The 25,651-nt window shown below is 42.8% G+C and overlaps 3 protein-coding genes across 4 annotated transcripts; 2 read left to right on the top strand and 1 right to left on the bottom strand.

The window, feature by feature from the left end:
• Positions 1–176: 176 nt before the first annotated feature.
• Positions 177–9,769, bottom strand: LOC139378713 (sugar phosphate exchanger 3-like). The gene is made up of 14 exons (XM_071121144.1): positions 9,623–9,769; positions 8,791–8,990; positions 7,991–8,105; positions 7,512–7,604; positions 6,890–6,973; positions 6,536–6,681; positions 4,844–4,940; positions 4,441–4,525; positions 3,830–4,059; positions 3,212–3,353; positions 2,775–2,876; positions 2,298–2,497; positions 2,099–2,164; positions 177–1,952 (listed from the first exon to the last, which is right to left on the bottom strand). Exons 2-14 carry the CDS (start codon positions 8,865–8,867, stop codon positions 1,860–1,862), a joined length of 1,530 nt encoding a protein of 509 aa, XP_070977245.1. The 5' UTR covers positions 8,868–8,990; positions 9,623–9,769; the 3' UTR covers positions 177–1,859.
• A 104-nt stretch (positions 9,770–9,873) lies between these two features.
• LOC139378712 (dnaJ homolog subfamily B member 9-like) lies at positions 9,874–12,820 on the top strand. Its single transcript, XM_071121143.1, has 3 exons — positions 9,874–9,977; positions 10,422–10,661; positions 11,439–12,820. The coding sequence occupies exons 2-3, from the start codon at positions 10,445–10,447 to the stop codon at positions 11,882–11,884; spliced, it is 663 nt and encodes a 220-aa protein (XP_070977244.1). The 5' UTR covers positions 9,874–9,977; positions 10,422–10,444; the 3' UTR covers positions 11,885–12,820.
• A 611-nt stretch (positions 12,821–13,431) lies between these two features.
• On the top strand, positions 13,432–24,007 carry LOC139378711 (dynamin-1-like protein). Of its 2 annotated transcripts, XM_071121141.1 has the most exons (19): positions 13,432–13,665; positions 14,179–14,323; positions 15,096–15,142; positions 15,246–15,317; positions 15,432–15,518; positions 15,691–15,853; positions 16,084–16,204; positions 16,345–16,476; positions 18,859–19,065; positions 19,458–19,578; positions 19,783–19,938; positions 20,300–20,389; positions 20,489–20,581; positions 21,210–21,263; positions 21,449–21,526; positions 21,767–21,904; positions 21,983–22,092; positions 22,501–22,660; positions 22,815–24,007. In XM_071121141.1, the coding sequence occupies exons 1-19, from the start codon at positions 13,564–13,566 to the stop codon at positions 22,869–22,871; spliced, it is 2,133 nt and encodes a 710-aa protein (XP_070977242.1). In that variant the 5' UTR covers positions 13,432–13,563; the 3' UTR covers positions 22,872–24,007. The 2 variants fall into 2 exon arrangements, with proteins under 2 accessions (XP_070977242.1, XP_070977243.1); XM_071121142.1 differs by lacking the exon at positions 21,449–21,526 and having other exon boundaries at positions 13,454–13,665.
• The last annotated feature ends 1,644 nt before the right edge of the window (positions 24,008–25,651 follow it).

Raw genomic sequence — 25,651 nt, 5'->3', positions numbered from 1 at the left:
ACAAGTATGCTAATTCAATGTTTCTAAATGCTGGTTTCATTGCTTTATGAGATTTATACAAAGAAGTCAGTTGTGTGAATACAGTTTAGGTCATTGAAGTTCAAATTCATTGAGGTGGTTTCCCAAACATATATAGTAAATTCCCTTGTGAAGAATAAAAATATAGGAGGCAACAGTTTAGAAAAAGTCAATTTTCTTTTCTTGAAAAAACAAAACAAACATCACATAGGCTCATTAAAATATGAATTTAAAGTGCACATATGGAGAGAAAAAAACGAACATTCATCACAGATTAAGAACATACATTCGATAATGTTACAATTAAATACACATTCCATTTCATCAAGTTTAGCAGGTCCTGGACCAGCTGAAATGCACTTGTGACCTTGGTTAAAACCACTACAGTAATTTAGCAACTGATCCCAGTCCAACCAGGATAACTACTTGTACCGTTTTAATTTATGTACCTACAGTAAATAAAATCAGTATACTTTTACCTAATTTTGATAAGACGATTTTTTTTTACATTGATGTAATCTTACTGTTCTTTAAATAAATAAAATATTTCAGAGGCGTGCAGTTAATGTTTACTGACCTTTATGACTTACAAAGCTGCTTAAAAACTTTATCGGCAAACGTACTTTTTACACTGACCACGTTTAAATGCACACCAATATTCCGTTATTATTCGGGGTACTCAAGTGAGTTGACACACGTAAACATCATATCCCGTTTACAATAACCCGAAAAAGTTTTACTGATGCTCCGTATTGGACCGTGTGGCCTACTGGCTAATTTCACCCTTCATTTAGACACTTTCTGTTTATAATTTCTGACAATTAGTTGGCCATTTGTTTGCCAACTATTGTTAGATACATGCAACTTCTCTTCTGTCATAACTTGTTGTCCCAGAAGACCAAATAAAGTAGTGCTCACCAGAATAATGTCTTACATCGATAGAATGAACGCAGTAGTAATCTAGCTAAAACCGGTAAAGTTGTCTGTTTCGTTTAGCGACCGTGGAGAACAGTGGAAAGATTCCAAAAACAATGGAACGATAGGTCTGTACAAAATGTCCAAATGTCATCAGTTTGACCGGTTTTAATTAAATTAAAAGCTGAGAAAACAATTAAATAGGTTTATGATAAGACTGTCTGCACATTACACACGCGTTTTCTCAAGAGATGCTGAAAGAAATCATTAATATTTATCCACTCCTGTTCCCGAGACAAAATTAACATTTGTTGCCTAATTTTACTGCAAAAAAAAAAAGCATAATTCTGCACGAGTTAACATTATATTATGCTACATGTGAGAGGTTGTAGGCCATATTTCAGTTGCTATTTAACCCATATGAATGAGCTACTGTCCAGAATACTGTGTGCATGTAGACGTGGTCACTGACTACATGTATGTGCTACAGGCAATGACTGAAAATCCACCAAGCGGATGTGTGACTGTGAGATTCTAAGAGTGAGTGGCCGACTTCAGTGAGTGTGTGTTTTGCGTGCCTTTGAAATCTGATCTCTACTAAGCAAATGAGCAGATCCAATCATTCTATACAAGTAATCATTATACACTTCAGTAAACAGGCAAAGGAATTTGAATCACTGACAGCTGCTTGGAACTTCCTATCTTAGACCACAAACATGGAGAGGGCCCTGCCCCCGCTCGTAAGAGGCGCTGAAGTCATCTTTAAAAAACGTGTTTCAGACCAAATATATACATAGATTGGACACACATTCATAGACATGTTGTACATATATCTACAGTAGTGATCAGTGGACATAATCTGATTGACTGACAGCTAGTAGGGAAGGGAAGGAGTAGGAACAAACATGGCCCCCGTGAGGAAGGCATCACAGCTGGTGTGTCCTTGCCTGTCTGTCCCTCCACATGGCCCGGATCTCAGTCACGATCAGCGGCAAGATGAAGACTATGCTGCCCCCCGTCTGTGAGGCAATCACAACAGGACCAAATATGTCACAAACAGGGACAACACAGTGTCTTATGTAAGATGCTCCTGAGGAGAATAAGTGACTAATTAACGGAATACATGAACATTGTCTCACATTATGGATTAGACAGATGATCTTACCATGACTATGAAGAAGTAGAACACACACATCCAGCCCAGTTTGCTCTCGATCAGCGATACCAAGTACTGAAAGACAAGGTAAAATACTCAACATTAAATCAATGGAAAGCACATATTTATGTGTGTATGTATGTATGTATGCATGTATGTATGTATGTGCGTGCGAGTGTGTACTTTCTCGATCTCTAGTGTAGTCTACCTGTCCCGCTGCAGCTCCAATACTCCCAGTCCCGTCCACTATGCCGGTGACGGTAGCCAGAGCCTCCTGACTGCCCCTGAGGGCCTCCTGTCGCCCCAGGTCTGCAGAGATGGCTGAGCTGATCATGTTGGATGGCCCTCCTATGAAGAAACCTGTGGTGGCCAGGAGAGCTGCATTCACCACCTGGTCCGGAGGGGAGTCTGAGGGGGGGACAACACAGGGTTAATTCACATGTTTTTTTGTGGATTCTGTATGAGACATATGGTTCTTCATTTTCTCCCCCCTCTAGAATTGACATAACACAATAATGAACCATTTCAATTTTTTCTCTCTGACCTAAATAAATAAATAAAATGGGAATACTATTTCTTAAGTAAATGGGATCACATTGAAATTGAATGTTGGCCTGAGAAATATAGTGAGATGTTTTGGGCTAGAAACAGGAGGAAGGTGGATGAAAAAAGGAGGAGTACTCACGACTGTACCCCACCAGGGCTCCCATAGCCAGCAGCAGACTGACGGCTAACACTGGAGCTCTCTTCCCCATGCAGTCTGAGATCAGGCCCTGGATCGTACCACCTGTGAGAGAGAGAGAGAGACAGAGAGCAGAAGATTAATACACAATTTGCGGTCCCGTCTTAAGGGCTCTACACAGTCCACGTAAACGGAGCAGACGGAGGTCCATTTGCGTCGTGTTCCAAAAACTCAGTCGCACAAATGTACATGGAACTACGTTAGAGAGCGATGCAAACGGACCTCAATCGGCTCTTCAGACAGCATAGATAAATGACTCTGCATAGCTAGCTAGGATGTTACCACAGCTAAACCGCAGTCAACAACACCAATGCCAATGTCATTCATATTAACCAGTCAATACAGCCAGCGTTAACTAGGCCTGGGCCGGAAAAACTCACCTATGATGCCTCCCACGTCGTACCACACAGAGAGCCTGTCGGCCTGGGCCTCCTTCCAGCCAAAGTTCCTGCTCAGGTAGAAGGGCAACCAGAAGAAGAAGGAGTAGTTGACCAGCTTCAGACACGCGTACGCCAGGGAATACTGGGGAGAGAGGATGACAGTCACCAGTTACTGAGAGAGTCATCACAGAAAGCCAGAACTAAAATCTTCATATTGTCAGATGCTCCATAATACAATACTTGCTTTATTGATCCATTTGCACAGGCAAGGTTCTGGGAGGAGAAGTTGAGAGAAAGAGACTAACGCAACTAGTGACGTCTTCACCCCCCCCACTGCCTAAAAAAAACTGTCAGCTAAAGAACAGAGACCGAATGAAAACGCTTAAACAGGGAGGGGCAGATAGCAGAGAGGCAGGGAGGATGATAAGATGATACAGATATAGAAATAGATATTGGGTGAATATTGGATATTGGGAGGGGTGAATGAAAGAGGGAGATAGCAGGGTGAGTGTGAGAGAGTGAGTGGGTGACAGCTAGCCAGAGTTAGAGGGATCACGAGAAAGAGAGAGAAAGAGGGACACAGAGACACACAGAGAGCTCTAGTAATATCCCACTCACAGGCAGCACCCCGGGCAGGCAGAAGGCCTGGCAGAATCCTATGGCTTTGGGTGTTTCCCGCGGCTCCTCATCCCCCTGCTGGATGGTGTAGTACCCTCCGTCACACACCTCCTCCGATCCCTCCTCTTCCCCCTCCTCTTCCTCATCCTCTTCATCACTCATCAGAGGCCTGTGGCTGTCTGCATCTCTCTCCACTGGACTCAGACTTGTCTCTGACTCCAAACACAGACCTGATGGGACAGAGAAACGACACTCTTCATCAAAAGAGTCACACAGTACATCATAGCTATATGAGCTTTATATCATATTCCACATACAGTATTACAACATCCTCACAATTTTTTAAAAGTGTTTATTTTATTCTACTGAGCCATTTACTTTATGTTCATATTTTTTATCTTTTATCTTTTATTATTTCTTATTCTTGTTGCATTTTTGAGGAGGATCCTGCAAGTAAGCATTTCATTGGACGGTGTATACCATGCGTATCCTGTACACACGACTAATTGAACTCGAAGCTTGAAGTGAAAAAAGGTACAGTACGATACAATGATAGGGAGATAATACCAGATCAATGAGGGAAAATGAGCATGTGTGGACCCAATACTCACCCACTTCTTTAGGGGAGGTGAGCAGACCAAAGAACACCACCACCCCACCAGCAAACTGCAGCACTGAAGTGACCAGGAAGGCATACTGCAGAAACACAGCATAACACTGAGGTGCCTTGTATTGGGAATTGTGCTGTTCATACTCTGTGCGTTCATGTTTTCTTCCCTGGGACCACAGATGGACTACATAGCTAACTATGTAGCAAGGGGTTGAGAGAAAGACAATACCGCATAAATTCACTTTTCTCTAGACAACAATGTAGTGACCTTTTCTTCTAGACTTACTGACTAGACCATGCAAGGTATTGTCTATGTAACATGTCCCTTTTTCATCTAGACCTTATAAAAAGGTGAATCCCAGAGCAGATCTGTAATATGTATATCTGTGTGCATCTGCACTCACCTCATATCCGTACTTGAGAACACTGGATGCCAGGAAAGCTCCCAGAATGTTCCCAACAGAGGCACAGGCACTCCACAGGCCAAACACAAAACCTCGCCTGGAGGGAGGAGGAGACATACAGAGGTTACAACACTCTAAAGAACATGCACAATACACACAACATACTCAACACAATACTCAATTAGAAGAAAGCAGTACATCACTTCCTGTCCATATGATTTCAATCACTTTCTGACTACACCCCTTCGATGTAAAATAAGATCTTAGATGATTTAAAATAGGGTCTAAGCTACAACATTTGTGAAAATGAGTCAAATCTGAGTTCATGTGTTTTTAGATTATTGGCGTTAATGCTTAAATTTTATTTTATTTTATTAAAAACGTTTAAAAAAAAGAAATCATAGAATAGATTGACAACCCCATTTGTAAACTTTTAAATTATACCAAACTCAACCGTTTATCTTTATCAGAGATAAAGACATGGACGTCCCATGGTAGGGTGGGGTATTGTTACAGGATTTGTTTTTCTATTTATGTTTTGAGGTTGGACTTTAGCACGTATAGCTTGTTAGCACGTAGGGCGCACCGATTGGTGTCACCTCGTTAGTCAGTATGTGTTACACCTGTGCTGGTTTCCACCACGTTAGGGGGAACGGGTTTTACCTGTCCTGGCCCAGGTGCTATTTAAGAGCGATACTTGTCTTGACTGATGTGGAGGGTTAACACCTTATTTTGGAGGGTTAGCTCCCAATTTTGATTTCTAGACAAACAATCCTGATCTGATTTTGTTTTGCTTCCTGTCTTTAAGTTTGGTGTGGCTTTTTCTTTTGTTTGCCTCTTCTTGGGCAAATGTATTTGGTGTCCTTTAGGTTACAGTTTTTGTTGCTAGTCAACTTTCAGTGGACACGCCCATGTCTTTCAGAACCTCTCCTAAAACCCCACCTGTTTCATCTTGGTTGTTGGTCAGTGACTCTGTTAGTTCCCCCTTCTGTTTGCCTGACATTTTTGGTTTTCTTGCCGGGGAACGAAACAGTTAAGCAAAATGGGTCAACTTTGAACACCTATCTCCTGAATGTTTTGCCATTCAGGTCTAGAATGTTACTTTCTGACCAATTTCACCATGCGCAAACATGTATGACAGGTTTCTGGCAAATCAAAAGGGGTGTCGTCAGAAAGCGATTGAAATCATATGGAACGACCCCACAGTTAAAGCAATCCCCTAAGGCTTCTGTTTGTAAAGACAACTTCTGATTGTTGACAATCAGGGAGCCTAACTCAATCTGTGTGAGTGATCGGCATTGATCAGTAGTGATCAATGTAGATCGTTTTGACAATATTGCAATGTTATTTTTCCGCTAGTTTTCTGTACCTGCACCTAAACGCCAGTATTTTTCCTTCATAACTTGTTCTCCATCTTGTTTTTAGAGAGTCCATTTGTTTTCAACACTTTTATTTCCCTGACTGACCAAAACTCATGGCTCTCCCTCTGACATATGGTGAGCAATATGTTTGGAACATCGAATCGCAATAAAAATCACAACAACGAATCACAATACATATAGAATTGTGGGAATCGCAATAAATATCTTATCGTTATAATATCGTATCGTAAGGTCCCTGGCAATTCCCAGCCCTATTGATCAGTGTTGGAGTATACTAGTGTCATGGCAGAGAGAGGGACATGATACTCACCCCGACTTGCCGAACCAGTTCCCCATGACTGCCACCACACAGGGCCAGACAGCAGACTGCAGTAGGCCGTTCAGCACCCAAAGGCCACAGTACAGGTAGATGTTATAGAACTGCAGCCACTCAGTCAAGGTACCAAACACAAACTCCTGGGAAGTGAAGGAGGGAAAAACACAAGGTTATATTGGATTACGTCATCAATAGAGCACAATGAAATGTAATGGGATCAAAATGCAGAATCTGCAGTATATATATGACTATTGTAGTAACTACGTGTTAACTAAGTGCCTATTGTAAAAATCTGATGTAACAACTGTGTAGATGTATGTGAAATATAAAAAGCAATGCCCCACTTACCACTATGGCTGAACCACACAGACCAAAGGAGAGGACATACCGGAGGTTCATGCGGTCTCCGATCACTCCACTCATATATAGGCCCTGCATGAATATTGAACAACACACGCATATTTACTCTGTCCTCCTGCTTTGACTATTTAACTATGACTATAAAAAATATATATATTTAACTTGGCAAGTAAGGCAAGTAAGTAAGTATTTTACAATGACTCCCTACCCCGGCCAAACCCTCCACTGCAGGTCAGCACTCAACCTGTTTACAACTACCATATATCCTCAAGATTATAACCTGTAATAAGAACTCTAGGCTATACGTCACTTCCTGATGACAGGGCCTGGAAAGCACAGCCACACAATCTTTAGCACAGCTGAGTGGGGTCAAAGGTCAGGGTTCAGAGTGGGGAGGTCAGAATAGGGAATGTGAGAAGACGGCACCAGTGTGCTTGTTTCCATGTTGATAATTAAAGATAATATTCACGAATTAACACCACAGTCAACTTTCAGTGTGGGGCAGGAGAGAGAAGTAAATCTGACATGACTGATTAGGTTACATTGACTCACTGTTGCTAGACTACCAGTACGCCCCTCCCCCATGACCCCAGCTGGCCCTGACACTCACCACGGCGTAGGAAAACAGGAAGATGGTGTCAAGGACACCCAGGAACAGAGTGGCTTCATCGGAGTCTGCAAACAGGTTATTCTTTTCCCATGTCTGGAGGAAGATTCCGAATAGACAATCAAAGATACATACAGTAACACAATAAATAAACATTATATCATATCAAACAAAAACATTTTCAGAGCAACTGAATAAAGGGATTTATTTAACCATTTGACCATTAGTATTAGCTGTACTTCATGGTCTGTTTCAGTACTCATCAGTAGCTCCACACGTGATAACACTTCCTCATCCACTACACAAAAAGTAAATATTGAGGACTGCACCTGAAGAGATCACTAAACAAATCCAATAGTGCAAACTAAGGCAAAATAGCAGACATCCAGGAATTAAGTCATTATATCAGAGGCCATCTTTTAGATGAGGCGAAAAGGGGGGATAATTCAAGGAAGTGAATCCGCATCCTCCTGAGTACGTACCTCCCCGGGTGAGAAGGCAGGAGAGCTGGCATTCTGCACAGAGGGAGTCCACTGGGCTGAGATGCTCACTTTCACATTACTGAAGGTCTTCCTTGAGGCGTGCAGGAGGACATAGCTGGAGGGAGAGGGAGGGGAGAATTAATAAAGCCTTGTTACATTCTTAGCAGAACAAGGGACCAGAAACATCCAGGGCCTTCCAATTATGTGTTTAGCTGTTTAAAGCAGCTGGTGTGTAGGTCAGTACTCAACCCGTTTACAACTACTATATAACCTGTAATAAGAACTCTAGGCTACACGTCACTTCCTGATGACAGGGCCTGGAAAGCACAGCAATAAAATCTTTGGCACAGCTGAGTGGGGTCAAAGGTCAGGGTTCAGAGTAGGGAGGTTAGGAGAGGTAATGTGAGCAACACAGGCACAGATTCAGCGTTAATCGGATTCTTTCTGCTCAACTGTCTGATACGTTCACTTTCTCCTAGTCTGATAACAACCAGTCTGACCAAGAAGCAATGATGTCATTTAAATTTTAAAAAATCAGTGGAGAGCTGTATAGGACTGTGAGTACTGTAGCTCCGGTCCAGGCATTAGCATGTGCTGGGGCCCCTGGCTTAGTAATGTATTTACTTAAGGAGGATGTAGCACAAGTGAGCCTGCGTATCAAATGCGTATGTATGCTCTGGTTTAAGTGCTTGTGTAGAGAGCATTTAGGGCAAAGAGAACTGGAATGAGAACTCTGAACATTCAGAGGGTCTTATACCAGATCCCTACAAGGCTGGTGGGAGTTCAGGAGTTGAGTTTACCTAAAGAAGGTGAGGAGGAAGGCGACCAGGTGATGGTGGGTGTACTGCGCTAGGAAGCCACAGCACGGGGACGACATCACAGGGGTCACCAGGAGGGATAGGAGGGGGTGGAGGCCTTCAAGGGAACAGCAGTAGGAGGCAGGAGTGATAGGGGGTTCAGCGAGGGAACAGCACCACAGTAGTTTATCCAGCAGTACAGCCTAGATCACAGGACAGCAGCAAACACAACTCTAAGTCAGAAACACAGCTTTGCCTGAAACGAGAGAACTGGGATTTAAAGTCCTATGAGACCAAGTGGATATTTTTTACCTTAGTAAACGTTGGTAAAAGGTATAGGATATAAAGCCACAAACAGGTGACCAAAGGTCTTGGTTAGCCTCTTCCAAATAATAAAGTCACAAGCTTGTTACCATTAACCTACTTCTCATCATGGGACCTTCATGTTAGTTAAACAGCCAACAAACCTTGGAATCTGGTCTGAAACCTTTATCTGGTGTAAATACCCTCTGAATCACACTCTGCCAATAAAGGCAGCAACATACAACAAAGATTGAGATTTCCTTGCTTACTTTTTCCATGTACTGATTCTAGATAGGAAGAATATAGCTATTGGTTTGCAATAAATATCCTTGGGAGCTGTCTTCTGTCTGCTTCTGTTGCTGGCCAGCAGTGCAGCACTTAACTCAAGTGACTCACTCTGGTGATAGGTAATGCATATGGAATACACTAGCTTGATACTTCTCTTTCACTAAATATACATTTGGCATTGGATAACACAATATGGAAATGCAAATATGTAATCAAGATTGAGGTCAAACGGTTAAGGACTTACCTTTTTAATACCTAAACAGCGACGCTAACTTGAGATCATCTGTTTACATTCCAGTCTGCTATTGTACAGTGTAGCAATCGGTTTCTTTTTGTTTTCTTCTGCTGTGGTTTCACATTTCCTACCGCCACCAACAGGACTGGAGTGTACCGGAAGTGAAAGCATGCAACACAGATCCACATGCCCCTAGTTTCAGCCAATCGTGGTGTTTCGAGTCAGTAGGTGAAGGAATTAACCAATAAGATTGCGAGTCGTGGTGTTACAGCTCGGGAATGCAACCTGCTATCGTTTGTCACCTACGGATCAGCTGTGCCATTATCGTCTGATAGAAGAGCCGCTGTTGTTAGTGCTTTTCAAGGTAAGTTCTCAATTTTTTAGTGATTTTTTTTTAGCTTAGAAATTGCATACAGAACAGATGTGTTTCATAGTTTTCACAGGCTCTATGTGCTTGTTGTTCTGACACTTTTTTTATCCCCCACCCACCTTCAATGGTTTAAACTGCCTTATCAATTGCTTTAAATACAATGTAAATGGTTGGATCATTCTGTGGCTGACTCAACCATGACTCAACCATCTATTCACTAGGGTAAATACATTTGTAGATCATGTCCCTAGCTAAAGTGGGATTTAAATAAGAAAAGCCTATGTCACACGGCAGGTTTTACAGATTTGCCATGCTTCCTTTCTACAGTACAGGTTAAAAAAACGCTTACATAGTTATGCTTTTGTCAATTTTACATTATTTGCTTGCGTAAGTAGCAAACTGTCAACTAACTGTCAAACCTCTCTCTTTCCTGGGCAGGGAGGCAAGCGCTAACCACCAATATGGCCACAGCACAGTCCGTCTTAATGTTAGCAGTATGTATTCTCATGATAACTGAGTTCATACTGGCACAGAGGGACTACTATGACATCCTAGGTGTGCCAAAAGATGCCTCTGAGCGCCAGATCAAGAAGGCCTTCCATAAGCTAGCCATGAAGTACCATCCTGACCGAAACAAGAGTCCTGACGCAGAGGCAAAGTTCAGGGAAATAGCTGAGGGTGAGTCCTGTCAACTTCTGGGCACTCCCCTCATCTGTTACATCAGGGCGCCTTACATCAAGTCCACATCAAATGTATTGGATGGAGTGTTAATTATTCATCCTGTAGTTGTATTAATACTTTTGTAAACATTTCAACAAGTAATAGATGTTTTCCAATCTTTTAATATTGTCAGTGTAATATACATTTTCAGGTGAACAAGGAGAGCAGTCATTGATAATATCAATAAAAAAATCTATCTGGCTTAATTACAAGTTTGCAAACAGTGGTAACAATATCCTGCACAGGGGCAGAGAATGTCTAACTGGCCTTCGCTGAAAAGGCCCAATAGCCTGATCAGCAACGCTAAATGTACTGCGAACAACAGCCCGAGTGGCTTGTAGAAAGTCAAAACAAAAGGCCAATGACTTTGTCAGCTGCTACAGAATCACAGTGTTCACAGACAATTCAATACAATAATAATCAGTGTGTTCTCAGTCCTTGTACCTCCAGTCTAGCATCAATCACTATACACAGATATGAGTTTAATCCATAACATTCAGCATCAAGTCGAGTGACAATCAACCCGAGTGTCACAAACAGAACACTGGAAATCATGTGTAATACAGAAAGGGAAAATGCTTAACATTGAGTGAATCACTCTAAACTGAATATGAACTTTATTGATCTTAATATTCCCATTATAGTCAGTTATGAAGTTTTTCCATGTTAAAGCATTTGTTGTTTTTCTTATGTCTGGACACCACCAAGAGACTTATGTTTCCTTTCCTTTGCCAGCGTACGAGACGTTATCAGATGATAAGAGGAGACTGGAGTATGACCAGTTTGGACATGGCCCCTCCCCTGGTGAGCCAGGCACAGGCGGTGGGAGGAGTGGACAGCACTTCCACCAGAACTTTAACTTCAACTTTGATGACCTGTTCAGAGACTCTGACCTGTTCGGTCATAACCAGCACTCCCATCACAAGAGGGCCTTCAACAGCCACTTCCAGGCTCACCAACAGGCCCATCAGAAAGCCCAGAACAGGCACAAGAGACACTTCCAGGGCTCCTTTGGTGGAGAACTCTTTGATGATGTGTTTGAGGACATGGAGAAGATGTTCTCGTTTAATGGACACACAGGCGGGGCGGACAGCCGGTTCCAGGGCTCGGCAAAACAACACTGCAGGACAGTGACACAGCGCAGAGGGAACATGGTCACCACATACACAGACTGTTCTTGATTGATCTCTACCAGAAACACATCCCACTACTCACGGGGTATGGGTTTAGCTATTGTGGTTATTTTGTAATTACTTTTAATTTAGCACTTTGGAACATGGTTTTGGAAAGAAAGAAAATATGCTATAAATATGTTGATGCCTATGGGCCATAAAACAAACTGTTCTCAAGCAATACCTTTCACTCATTTTGGATATAATTTAGCTGGGTTTATGTATTAGGTTTTTACTTATGGATATCATTGCATGTTACAATGCCTCCATTCAGATTTAAATTGACTTTGTTTACATCATGCTATGACAAGCACCGACTCTCCCATTTCTCAGGTTCTCTCTTGGCTTCCATCTTTGAGAGCAGCAAATGTATTGAGTTGGGAGAGAAAAAAATATCACACTTTCTTTTATTTTCATTCTGGAACATTGAAATAGCTAAGCAAAACCAAAGTAATTCTCTCTTTCAGAAAGAGTTCTTCCAATATCGTGAAACAAAGTCAGTGTTATAGCACATTTTATATGGCTTATGCCTTGTAATTTTAGAGCTTTTGCATTTGATTGGGGACTTATTATGGCATCCCCCCCAGTGTGTTAAGTTGCTATTACTTGAGTTGAATCTCATTGTGAAGTTGAAGAGAACCTAACTATAAATGTGTATTTAACCAGGCTATACACCATTATCAACTGTTACCTCTAGTTTTTTTTTCTGAAAAGTGTGCCTCTGCCATTTTATTATGTGCAATATTTGCAGTTGGCACCTTTTGTTCTGTTGTCTCTTTCTTTGACTTTGCTGCCTGATTTATAATTTTGTGTGAAACCAATGTTCAGTTATTGAATGCTGTCTGCACTTTGTTAATCCTAAGGATGATCTATTTTTAAATATTGAAAGAATGAGGAGTGGTACTTGTTTGGAAATAAAAATATATTTACTCTAAGGTCCCTGCAGACAAATGTATTTCTACAATTTCTATCATTCTATGCTATCATGTTCTATATCACAGTTTATTCTCTAAATTCAGGGGTTGATTACTGTAGTATCTTCAAAATGTGTGTCTATTCTATTCATGCTCTGACATTTGATCAATTTGTGTAAATCTCAGAATAGGTTTACAAAACACTATTTTCGCCTGCCACTATAATGTAGCTACTATTTTTAGCCTAGCGATTTGAGAGGTGAGCCAGCAACCAGAGGGTTGCCAGTTTGAGTCCGGGTCTGACAGGAAAAATCTGTCTTGAAGTGAGCTGGCGACTGGGGTGTTGATGGTATCAAATCATATATACTATTGCCTGCCGTTGTGCCCTTGGGCAAGGCACTTAAGCCCCCACAAGAGCTCCCTGGGTGCCCAGTGTGTCTTTTGGAGGGGTTGGGTTAAAAGCTCAAGTCAAATTTCGGGTTGGAGCTTGTGTGCAATTGACCAGTAAAGTGATCTTAATCTTACACGTCCATAGAAAAACAAACGTTTTTGAGCAGCACCCCTATTCTGGGAAATGCAGTCCTATTTATAAAATTCTAGCAGCGTTTGGCATCTGGAAGACTACAAGTCCCTACAATACACAACGCAGTCGCAGACTGGTGGGAATGGCTTATTTCAATGCTGTCTGTGGGACATTGAATGACTTTTAACAGAGCTGGTGGATAGCTGCTCCATTATTTTATCTCTCTAGAAAGGTGTCAATTTAGCTTGAACATGGAGGCTCTAATCCCCGTTATAAACAAGCTTCAAGATGTCTTCAATACGGTGGGAGCAGACATAATACAGCTGCCGCAGATAGCAGTCGTTGGAACCCAGGTGAAATCCTTCCCCTTAGATGTCAAAATAGGGCTATGCTGCTAGGCTCTTCACATGACCCTGAAAGATAGCTACATAGCTAGCTACATGCGTTGCTATCTATCCAGCTATTTTGTGTTCGAGGTTTTCATTATGTTCGGGCAAAACATCAGGATTGCTGAAAATGAGCCATTGAACTGGAGGGTGGGGCAGTTAAAAATACACCTCTTTCTATTCTGCTTGTGCACGAGTCAGTTGGGTGGCTATTATTGGTGTGCATGTGTTAACAGACAGCTGGAATGTTCCATTTGACCCGGGCAAAGCCTGCTTTTTGGCAGCAGCAATTATGAGGAACACCTGTCAATTACTGTAGGACAATTGTTAGATCATCTTCATTATCAGTTCTCCTAAAGTCAGGTCACCACCACCTTATGTGCCATATTATTTTGTAACACTGCTGTTCTCAGATCTGTCCTTATGTGATAGCTGTTAACCCAACTCCATGATGTGACATAATGTGATGCCTGTCTCCAGAGCAGTGGGAAGAGCTCTGTGTTGGAGAGCCTGGTTGGCAAGGACATGCTGCCCCGTGGGACAGGTGTAGTGACCCGCCGGCCACTCATCCTACAGCTAGTCCACGTGGATCCTGGAGATGGCAGGAAAATGAAAGACGAGAATGGTACGTAGTCCTACCTGGGATGGAACACCACCATATGTGAGCACACTGACTGACCACTAACCCTGTATATGTGTGTGTGTGTGTGTGTATGTGTGTGTGTGTGTGTGTGTGTGCGCGTGCGTGATTCCCCATTCTGTATCTTCAGGCCACTTTGTGTCATTGTTTCTGACCTGCCACCCATGTTGTTGTTTTGCAACCCTTCAGACAAATTGTACCATTTCATACTTCAGCAAGTCGTGAAACTCAGAAGATCCACACGCTTGCTACTGTATCATGTTAAACCCAGAGGGAGCTGTTTTTTGCAATAACCACATTGTTGAAAATAGGAGCTGAAACTTCCTCTTTCTCAGACTGCAGACCCCACAACGTGGACAAACACATAACAATGTATACCTGCCTCCCTTGACCGTTATTAGGGACCTGTAGAACAGACCGTCCACACCTGAACATGTAGTCTATCTAGGGTTATTCCTTCAATGATTGTGATCATAGAGATGCTATTAATATAGTATTCTAATCTATGATTGTGGTCCTGTGTGGCTCAGTTGGAAGAGCGTTGTACTTGCAAAGCAAAGAGTTGTGGGTTCGATTCCCACTGGGGCTGCCCATATGTCAAATGTATGCACGCATGACTGTAAGCTGCTTTGGATAAAAGTGTCAGCTAAATGGCATGTAGGACACATTATATTATTGATAGCTCTCCCGTATTCCATTACCTTATTTTGGTTAGGTGAAAATGTGTATCTAAACCGTGTGTTATTGTATTCCACAGGCGTGGAAGGAGATGAATGGGGCAAGTTCTTACACACCAAAAACAAGGTATGACTTATCTCAAACATTGATACGTGTTGCTTCTCATGACATTCTGTTTTCTGTGTTGTTGATTGAAGAAAATCTACATGAACAAAGCTGGTCTTTTCAGATCTACCCAGACTTCAGTGAAATCAGGCAGGAAATCGAAAATGAAACGGAAAGAATTTCCGGTATTAACAAGGTAAGACAATCGCAGTGTAATTATTTAGCACCTCATAAATTGATCTCCTTCACATCAGCCGTCCCTAACAATTTCAACAAAGCTAGTCATTGTTTGTCATTGTATTTCCTATAGGGGATCAGCGATGAGCCTATTCACTTGAAGATTTTCTCTCCTAATGTGGTGAACCTCACTCTGGTGGATCTACCCGGCATCACCAAGGTAACAGTGACTGGAGATGGAGATGAACTGTACTAAGTGTCTGCTCTGCATAGGAGAACCTAGAAGCCTAGCAGACATGCAGGGCAACTGAAACCTTGGCTGGAGCTTGATACACTAAAAGACTCCGTCGTCTGTCACTCCTCTGTGTTTGTGCCCCCCCCCAACCCTACAGGTCCCAGTGGGCGACCAGCCCCAAGACATAGAGGTGCAGATCAGAGAGCTGATCCTGAAGCACATCTCCAACCCCAACTCCATCATCCTGGCTGTGACCGCTGCCAACACAGACATGGCCACCTCAGAGGCCCTCAAAGTGGCCCGTGAGGTCGATCCCGACGGTCAGTACTGGGTTTGACTTTTTACCCGCATATCTAGTTGATGGGAACAGTTTGGATGTCAGGGTTTTGACCCGCCTTTCAGTTTTGACATCAATGTAAAAGGGCTATAATGCTCATTTTCATCCACAGTGTTTGGGCAGCCACTTATCTCTCTCTGCGACTGGTAAAAGTGTATGGTGTGTACAGTATGTTGTGTTGTACTCATTTCTGTAGTCTGTTGTTGTGTACAGGCAGGAGGACACTGGCGGTGGTGACCAAGCTGGACTTGATGGACGCTGGTACTGATGCTATGGACGCCCTGCTGGGCCGGGTCATCCCTGTCAAACTGGGCCTCATCGGAGTGGTCAACAGGTCTGGCTTTATACTCTACTGTAGCACGTTACACTCACTCCCAAAAGTATCCTCTACTCTACCTTACCTAAAAATGAACATTAGCTGAAATCGGTCTTGTGCTACTGTGAAGCCGACACGTCTCTGTCTGTTTCACGCAGGAGTCAGTTGGACATCAACAATAAGAAGTCGGTGAGCGATGCCATCCGAGATGAACATGCTTTCCTGCAGAAGAAGTATCCCTCTCTCGCTAATCGAAATGGAACCAAGTATCTGTCCAGGACTCTGAACAGGTGAGAATGTTATTGTTCCCTCCATACTGCAGTATAGTATAAGTATTACATAAGCACATCAGGAATGGTAGTAGCAGCTACAGTAGTGACTTCTAACAACACTTGCCAGGAAATGTTCTCAACTCTGATCAGCCAATAAATCACAAAGTGCAGCCTACTTTATCTAATGGAACGTTGAGATCTCAGATATGGTGCCCATGGAATTACCACTACTATAATGGAATTCTGTCATAGGAATTTCAAGGTGAACAAAAGAGAAGAGCATTCACAGATCAAGGCAATCAAAGAATCTCTCCGATTTATTACAAGTTGAGGCAGGAAGACTCCTCCAGCACAGAAGCAGAGAAAATGTCTAACTGGTCATCACTAAGAAGGTCCTTACAGTGCATTCTAAAATATTCAGAAACGTAGACATTTTCCACATTTTGTTACGTTACAGCCTTATTCTAAAATTGATCTACACACAATACCACATGACAATTTATTTTTGCTAATTTATTTAAAAAAAAATCACATTTACATACAGTAGGTATTCAGACCCTTTACTCAGTACTTTGGCAGCTATTACAGCCTCAGGTCTTATTGGGTATGATGCTACAAGCTTGGTACACATGCATTTGGGAAGTTTCTCCCATTTCTTCTATGCTGATCCTCTCAAGCTCTGTCAGGTTGAATGGGGAGTGTCGCTGCACAGCTATTTTCAGGTCTCTCCAGAAATGTTCAAGTCCGGGCTCTGGCTGGGCCAGTGAAGGACATTCAGAGACTTATCCCGAAGCCACTCCTGCATTTTCTTGGCTGTGTGCTTAGGGTCGTTGTCCTGTTGAAAGATGAACCTTCGCCCCAGTCTGAGGTCCTGAGCGCTCTGGAGCAGGTTTTCATCAAAGATCTCTCTGTACTTTGCTCCGTTAATCTTTCCCTCGATCCTGACTAGTCTCCCAGTCCCTGCCACTGAAAAACATCCCCACAGCATGATGCTGCCACCACCATGCTTCACCGTAGGAATTGTGCCAGGTTTCCTCCAGACGTGACGCTTTGCATTCAGACCAAAGAGTTCAATCTTGGTTTCATCAGACCAGAGAATCCTGTTTCTCATGGTCTGAGAGTTCATTAGGTGCCTTTTGGCAAACTCCAAGCGGGCTGTCATGTGCCTTTTACTGAGAAGTGGCTTCCGTCTGGCCACTACCATAAAGGCCTGATTGGTCGAGTGCTGCAGAGATGGTTGTCTTTCTGAAAGGTTCTCCCATCTCCACAGAGGAACTCTGGAGTTCTGTCAGAGTGATCATGGGGTTCTTGTTCACCTCCCTGACCAAGGCACGCCTCCCCCGATTGCTCAGTTTGACTGGGGGCGGCCAGCTCTAGGAAGAGTCTTGGTGGTTCCAAACTTCTTCCATTTAAGAATGATTGAGGCCACTGTGTTCTTAGGGACCTTCAATGCTGCAGACATTTTTTGGTACCCTTCCCCAGATCTGTGCCTCAACACAATCCTGTCTCTGAGCTCTTTGGACAATTCCAAAAATATGGCTTGGTTTTTGCTCTGACATGCACTGTCAACTGTGGGACCTTATGTAGACAGGTGTGCGCCTTTCCAAATCATGTCCAATTCAATTGAATTTACCACAGGTGGACTCCAATCAAGTTGTAGAAACATCTCAAGAATGATCAATGGAAACAGGATGCACTTGAGTTCAATTTCGAGTCTCGTAGCAAAGGGTCTGAATACTTAACAATATGTAAAAAAATAAAAAATCTTTTTTTTTCTCTCTCAAAAAAAAACGCTTTGTCATTATGGGTTATTGTGTGTAGATTGATAATGAGAAAAAAACGATGTAATCCATTTTAGAATAAGGCTGTATGTAACGTAACAAAATGTGGAAAAAGTCAAGGGGTATGAATACTTTCCGAATGCACTGTATAACCTAATCAGCTGACAACTGTTCTGTAAACACCAGTCAAGAGACTTGTAGGAAATCAAAACAAAAGACCAGTGACTTTGTCAGCTGCTACAGAATCACACAGTGTTCACAGACAATACAATAATAATCACTGTGTCCTCGGTCCTTGTACCTCCAGTCTAGCGTCAATCACTATCAACAGATATGAGTTTAATCCATAACATTCAGCATCGAGTCTAGTGACCATCAACCCGAGTGTCACAAACAGAACACTGGAAATCATGTGTATTACAGAAAGGTAAATGTCACACTTAACTAAACATGAACTTTATTCATCTTAAATATTCTCATTACAGTAACCTACTGTATCTATTGAAACTTCAAGGTCTCAGATACTGTGCCCATAGAATTACAACTATTAGATTGGAATTGCCATTCAAGTGCCATTCAAATCAATGTTCTGTGATTCTATTTCTCTTGTCCCTGCTAGGTTACTGATGCACCACATCAGAGACTGTCTACCGGAGCTGAAAACGCGTATCAACGTGCTGGCGGCCCAGTACCAGTCTCTGTTGAGCAGCTACGGCCAGCCCGTTGAGGACCAGAATGCCACCCTTCTGCAGCTCATAACCAAATTCGCTGCAGAGTACTGCCACACTATCGAGGGCACTGCCAAGTACATTGAGACGGCCGAGCTGTGAGTAGTAGTACTGTCTCTATTCCACAAGGTGGTGCTGATGTCTGGGCAAAATGCCTGTGAAAACCCAGATGCACTTTTTATTTACCTTTTTAACTAGGCAAGTCAGTTAAGAACAAATTCTTATTTTCAATGACCGCCTAGGAACAGTGGGTTAACAGAACGACAGATTTTTACCTTGTCAGCTCGAGGATTCAATCTTGCAACCTTTCGGTTACTAGTCCAACGCTCTAACACCACTAGGCCACCTGCCTCCCCTACACTTCATGTAGTAGTACCTGTATTATGAAATGCTTGAGATGAGTTTGAGTGTTGGCACTATTACTTTGATTCATAGTAGCACATCATGTTTGTCACACCCTGTCAACTTGATCTATCCTCTTGTTTTGCAGATGCGGGGGTGCCAGAATCTGTTACATATTTCACGAGACTTTTGGGCGAACATTAGAGTCAGTGGATCCCCTAGGAGGACTCAACACCATAGACATCCTGACCGCCATCAGGAACGCCACTGTGAGTAGAAGTTCTGAGACCTTCTTCTTCTCTCCTTCTAACAACAGTATTGGCCAAAGAGTGGGCATACCTTCAAACTGGGGAATGAATAAATAGTAATCGGTGTCTTCCTATCAATGCTACTTTGTCGGAACAACACACGGTACATGTCTGTCTCTACTCTAATTTCTCTCTCGCTCTCTCCCTCTTTCATTCTCTCTCAAGGGCCCTCGCCCGTCTCTGTTTGTGCCCGAGGTGTCGTTTGAGCTGCTGGTAAAGAAGCAGGTGAAGAGACTGGAGGAGCCCAGCCTGCGCTGTGTAGAGCTGGTCCATGAGGAGATGCAGAGGATCATCCAACACTGCAGCAACTACAGCACACAGGTAGACACTGTGCGCACACAGACACGCACAACACACGCACAGTCTTGTATAACTAACCTTGTGGGAACACACAATTCAGACCCGTTCAAAATACTATTTTCTCATAAACCTAACCCTTAACCTAACCTTAACCCTAAACCTAGCCTAGCTCATAACCCTACAACTAACCCTAGCTCCTAACCCTAAACTTAATTCTCACCTTAACCCTAAACCCCATATAAATAGCATTTAACCTTGTGGGGACCAACAAAATGTCCCCAGTTGGTCATCTTTTTGTTTGTTTACTATTCTTGTGGGGTCTTCTAGTCCCCACAAGTATAGTTAAACACACACACACACCTGATACCTGTGTTTTCCACAGGAGTTGTTGAGATTTCCAAAGCTCCATGATGCCATAGTAGAAGTGGTCACCTCTCTGCTCAGGAAAAGGCTGCCTATCACCAATGAGATGGTAAATTTAGGTTGAAACGGTTTAATGTGCATGTGGGTTATTTGTATGCCAATTGCATCAGGTTATTGTATCGCATCACATACAACTCTCTTACTCCAGGTGCATAATCTGGTGGCCATAGAGCTGGCCTACATCAACACCAAACACCCTGACTTTGCTGATGCCTGTGGGGTCATGAACAACAACATAGAGGTGACAGCTCATTACCGTTTCTCTTGACATGAATTCTGTATAATAATAGTTGTGTGATGTAATAATAATATGATAATGTACAATACCGGTCAAAAGTTTGGACACACCTACTCATTCAAGGGTTTTTCTTTATTTTTACTATTTTCTACATTGTAGAATAATAGTGGAGACATCAAAACTATGAAGTAACACATATGGAATCATGTAGTAACCAAAAAAGTGGTAAACTCTGTCCTTTGGTCAGGAGTCCAAATTTGAGGTTTTTGGTTCCAACAGCCAGGTCTTTGTGAGACGCGGTGTGGGTGAACAGATGATTTCTGCATGTGTGGTTCCCACCCATTCCATATGTGCTATTTCATAGTTTTGATGTCTTCACTTTTATTCTACAATGTACAAATAAATAGTACAAAATAATAGTACAACTAAAGAAAAACCCTTGAAGGAGTAGGTGTTCTAAAACTTTTGACGGGTAGTGTATGTCATTTAGTAGACGCTTTAGGCCAAAGCGATTTAGTCATGCGTGCATACATTTTACATATGGGTGGTACCGGGAATCAACTGAGCAAAAGAGGACATAGTGTGTTGTAAAAGTGATGTAACTTTCCTCCTTGCTGTCTGTGTCCTGTAGGAGTCGAGGAGAAACAGAATGAGAGAGCTCCCCGCTGCCGTCCCCAGGGATAAGGTAACTAACTATCCACCGTACTTTGAATCACTTCGATAATAGTCGAAACAAAATGGCTCCCATGCTCAATCTCTCCAGCTCTCTTTAATCGCAATGTAATACCAATTGTCCCTGGTCTTTTCTTCTTTACCTCTCCTGACTTCACAAGTCCCTTCTCCATTCCTCCTCTCCTCTCTTCCTCTTAGTCAGTAGTTAATGGTCCAGTCGGCCAGCCTCCCATTCCTACCCAGCCCCCTGCCTCTGTGGACGCGGAGGGTGCCAAGGTGGGGCATGGGTGTGGGCATGCTCCGTACTTCCTGCTGTGCTCTGCTCGGTGTGCTCAGTCTGCTCCCCAGCACTCATGCCCTCTCTTAACAATGTCCTCTCTGCCTTCTCCCTCTCTGTGCGTTTGAGCTTGGCTCTGACTTAAATAGATTGGTTTGTGTTGTGGTTCTGCAACTTGTGGCACAAGATGCTGTAAAAACGGCTTTACATCTGATTGTTTGTGTTGTGTGTAACCTCAGCCTCCCGGAGCAGGGCCCCAGGGGGACCAGGAGGGGACAGGGAACTGGAGAGGCATGCTGAAGAAAGGGGACGAGGGGGCCCCCGGCTCTGGCCCCGCCAGCCCCCATAAGGGCCTTGCCGTCAACCTGCTGGATGTGGTGAGCGAATAATAAAGTTATTCGATTTCAAAATGCTGTGTGTTGCCCTTCAGTGATTGGCTGATGCTTCTCCCGCAGCCCGTTCCCGTTGCCAGGAAGTTGTCTTCTCGGGAGCAGCGTGACTGTGAGGTCATCGAGAGACTCATCAAGTCTTACTTTCTCATCGTCCGGAAAAACATCCAAGACAGGTGCATGTGTTTTCTGACACTGTCCCTCTCTTTTTGGGAAAGAGGATACCTAGTCAGTTGCACAACTGAATGCATTGAACCGAAATGTGTCTTCTGCATTTAACCCAACCCCAGGGAGGGATTGTGGATGCCTTAATTGACATCCACGGTGTCCGGGGAGCAGTTGTTGTTTGGGGTTAACTGGCTTGCTCAAAGGCAGAGCGGCAGATTTTTTTTTCACCTTGCCAGCTCAGGGATTCGAACCAGCGACCTTTTGGTTACTGGCTCAATGCTCTTAACCGCTAGGTTGCTTGTCACCCGTTGTATTTCTGCGCAGTGTTGAAGTCTAGAGGTATTTGCTCCCATTAGGCCAGCAGCTCAGATTTCTCCCTCTACTCTTTCTCCCTTCCTCCCTCCTCTGTCCTGTAGCGTGCCTAAGGCAGTGATGCACTTCCTGGTGAACCATGTGAAGGACAGTCTGCAGAGTGAGCTGGTGGGTCAGCTCTATAAGTCTAGTCTTCTCAACGACCTGCTCACTGAGTCTGAGGACATGGCCCAGAGACGCAAGGAGGCTGCAGACATGCTAGAGGTTGGTACCTTGACCATTAACAGTGAGGTTTGACATACACCCAAACATTGGTACAGGAAGTAGATCAAAAAAGCAACAACTAAAGGTAGCACTTCGATATTATATTATTCACAACAAGCTTCATAGTCAACTGTATCTCATTGTGTGTCCACAGGCTCTGCAGAAGGCCAGTCAGGTCATTGCTGAGATCAGAGAGACTCATCTGTGGTAAGGAGGAGAATTCCACTGAAGTCAATCTGTAATCTACTAATCATGTCTGGAAGACAGAAGGTGTGTGTCTGCTTATCATGTCCGGAAGACTTGTGATTTGCCAATGTGAAAATGCACTGTTGTGGTTGACGTAAGTGTGTTGATTGAAACATGGTACTGGCTCACAGCTATGTTAAGGCTAAATACATATCGCTCAGCTGTATTAGAAACTGATACCTCATTAAGGCATATCTGTACTGTGTAGTTATAACCAATAATGTTTATTATTTAGTTACTTTTTTAAATTTAACCTTTATTTAACTAGGCAAGTCAGTTAAGAACAAGTTCTTTTTTACAATGGAGGCATACCCCGGCCAAACCCGGACGACGCTGGGCCAATTGTGTGCAGCCCTGTGTGACTCCCAATCACGGCCGGATGTGATGCATCCTTGATTCGAAGCAGGTGACGCCTCTTTCACTGTTTGAAGGCCAAACCTGTCCTATCTTCAGCTGTCTGAGTGTAACACAACAGGGAGAGATTGATGAATTGTTCTTTCTTCTAGCCTAAATCAAAGCTGAAACTCTAACCTCAGTTTCACACCCTAGCCTTCAACTGGAGAATATATCATTTGTGTAAATATTCTCCAGTTCACATACATTTGATACTGCCATCCCACATTGTTTATGAAAATACACTCCAAAATATACTGTAAGCCTAAATATCTTTTATTTATTAAATGTATTTAAGTTATAATGTCAAAAGCACTGGTACCGCTTTCTATGTCATTTTATGTTTACAATGTGCAGGCAATATGTGGTGCATCCCTTACGGGGAAAAAAGCACATGAATTTCACGTGATCTCGTGTGATTTTTTTAAGTGAAGTTTAATGTGATAACGTGACAACAAATGAAGCAACGTCACGTGTAGCTTCATGTCATCACAACAGTTGAGCATATGTGAAAACATGTTAAATAAATGTGACATGAGGATGCAACATGTTTGCATGTGAAAGTGTCATTGAGAATATTTTTGCCTTTTAAAAAAGGCATGATTGACATTCAAATTAAACAGTTCCGGAGACGTCCCCGAGAACGCTATTGTGTTTTTTGTTGTTGTTGAAGTGAAGGCGCTTACATTAAAGGACAGTATGCTGATTACTTGGGAATCAACCTCACTTGGGATTTGAACTCACAACTTCTTGGTTGATAATTACCTGATGTTTGGGCTGCACCACCAGGTCTGTGGACCTAAAGGAGATTGATTATTCATGCAATGAGTATACCAAACATTAGGAACACCTTCCTGATATTGAGTTGCAGTTTGCCTTTTTGCCCTCAGGACAGCCTCAATTCATCGGGGCATGAACTCCACAAGGTGTCAAGCGTTCTACAGTGATGCTGGCCCATGTTGACGCCAATGCTTCCCACAGTGGCGTCAAGTTGGCTGGGTGTCCTTTGGGTGGTGGACCATTCTTGATACAGGCAGGAAACGGTTGAGTGTGGAAAAACCCAGCAGGGTTGCAGTTCTTGACACAAACCTGTCCGCCTGGCACCTACTATCACACTGTTCAAAAGCACTTACATTATTCCTCTTTCACATTAACCCTCTGAATGGGACACATAACACAATCCATGTTTCAATTGTCTTAAGGCTTAAAAAATCCTTCTTTAGCCTGTCTCCTCCCCTTCATCTACACTGATTGAAGTGGATATAGCAAGTGACTTCAATAAGGGATCATAGCTTTCATCTGGTCAGTCTCTGTCATGGAAAGAGCAGGTGTTCTTAATGTTTTGTCTACTCGGTGTATATTGGCACAAAAAACATATTGCACTTTGCCTAAAGTATATCGAGCAACTTGGTGTTATTTCTATAAAATGACGATATTCTGTTATTTTTTTTAATATACAATTCCGTTCAAAAGTTTGGGGTCACTTGGAAATGTCCTTGTTTTTGAAAGAAAAGCACTTTTTTTGTCCATTTTAAAATAACATCAAATTGATCAGAAATACAGTGTAGACATTGTTAGTGTTGTAAAGGACTATTGATTTTCTTTTATGGAATATCTGAATAGGTGTACAGAGGCCTATTATCAGCAACCATCACTCCTGTGTTCCAATGGCACAGTGTGTTCGCTAATCCAAGTTTATCATTTTAAAAGGCTCATCATTAGAAAACCCTTTTGCAATTACATTAGCACAGCTAAAAACTGTTGTCCTGATTAAAGAAGCAATAAAACTGGCTTTTAGACTAGTTGAGTATCTGAAGCATCAGCATTTGTGGGTTCGATTATAGGCTCAAAATGGCCAGAAACAAATACCTTTTTTTCTGAAACTCGTCAGTCTATTCTTGTTCTGAGAAATGAAGGCTATTCCATGCGAGCAATTGCCAAGAAACTGAAGATCTGGTACAACGCTGTGTTCTACTCCCTTCACAGAACAACGCAAACTGGCTCTAACTGGGAGGCCCGGTGCACAACTGAGCGAGAGGACAAGTACATCAGAGTGTCTAGTTTGAGAAACAGACGCCTCACAAGTCCTCAACTGGCAGCTTCATTAAATAGTACCCGCAAAACACCAGTCTCAAAGTCAACAGTGAAGAGGAGACTCCGAGATGCTGGCCTTCTAGGCAGGAATGTTAACACACTCGAAGAATAAGGGTATGGTTAGGGTACACATATGACCTCACATGGTACAGTTCGGTACCTTGTAGGTATAATGGGACATTTCTCCACCCAATATTTTGAAAGAAGGTACAATTCAATGTGGGGCTCATTTGCATATTGGTCAAATATGTGTATTTG

Source organism: Oncorhynchus clarkii, chromosome 21 (assembly GCF_045791955.1).
Source record: "Oncorhynchus clarkii lewisi isolate Uvic-CL-2024 chromosome 21, UVic_Ocla_1.0, whole genome shotgun sequence".
NCBI classification, from domain to species: domain Eukaryota; kingdom Metazoa; phylum Chordata; class Actinopteri; order Salmoniformes; family Salmonidae; genus Oncorhynchus; species Oncorhynchus clarkii.
Note: the sequence above shows the minus strand (reverse complement) of the source record. Positions and strands in the feature narration are given on the sequence as shown.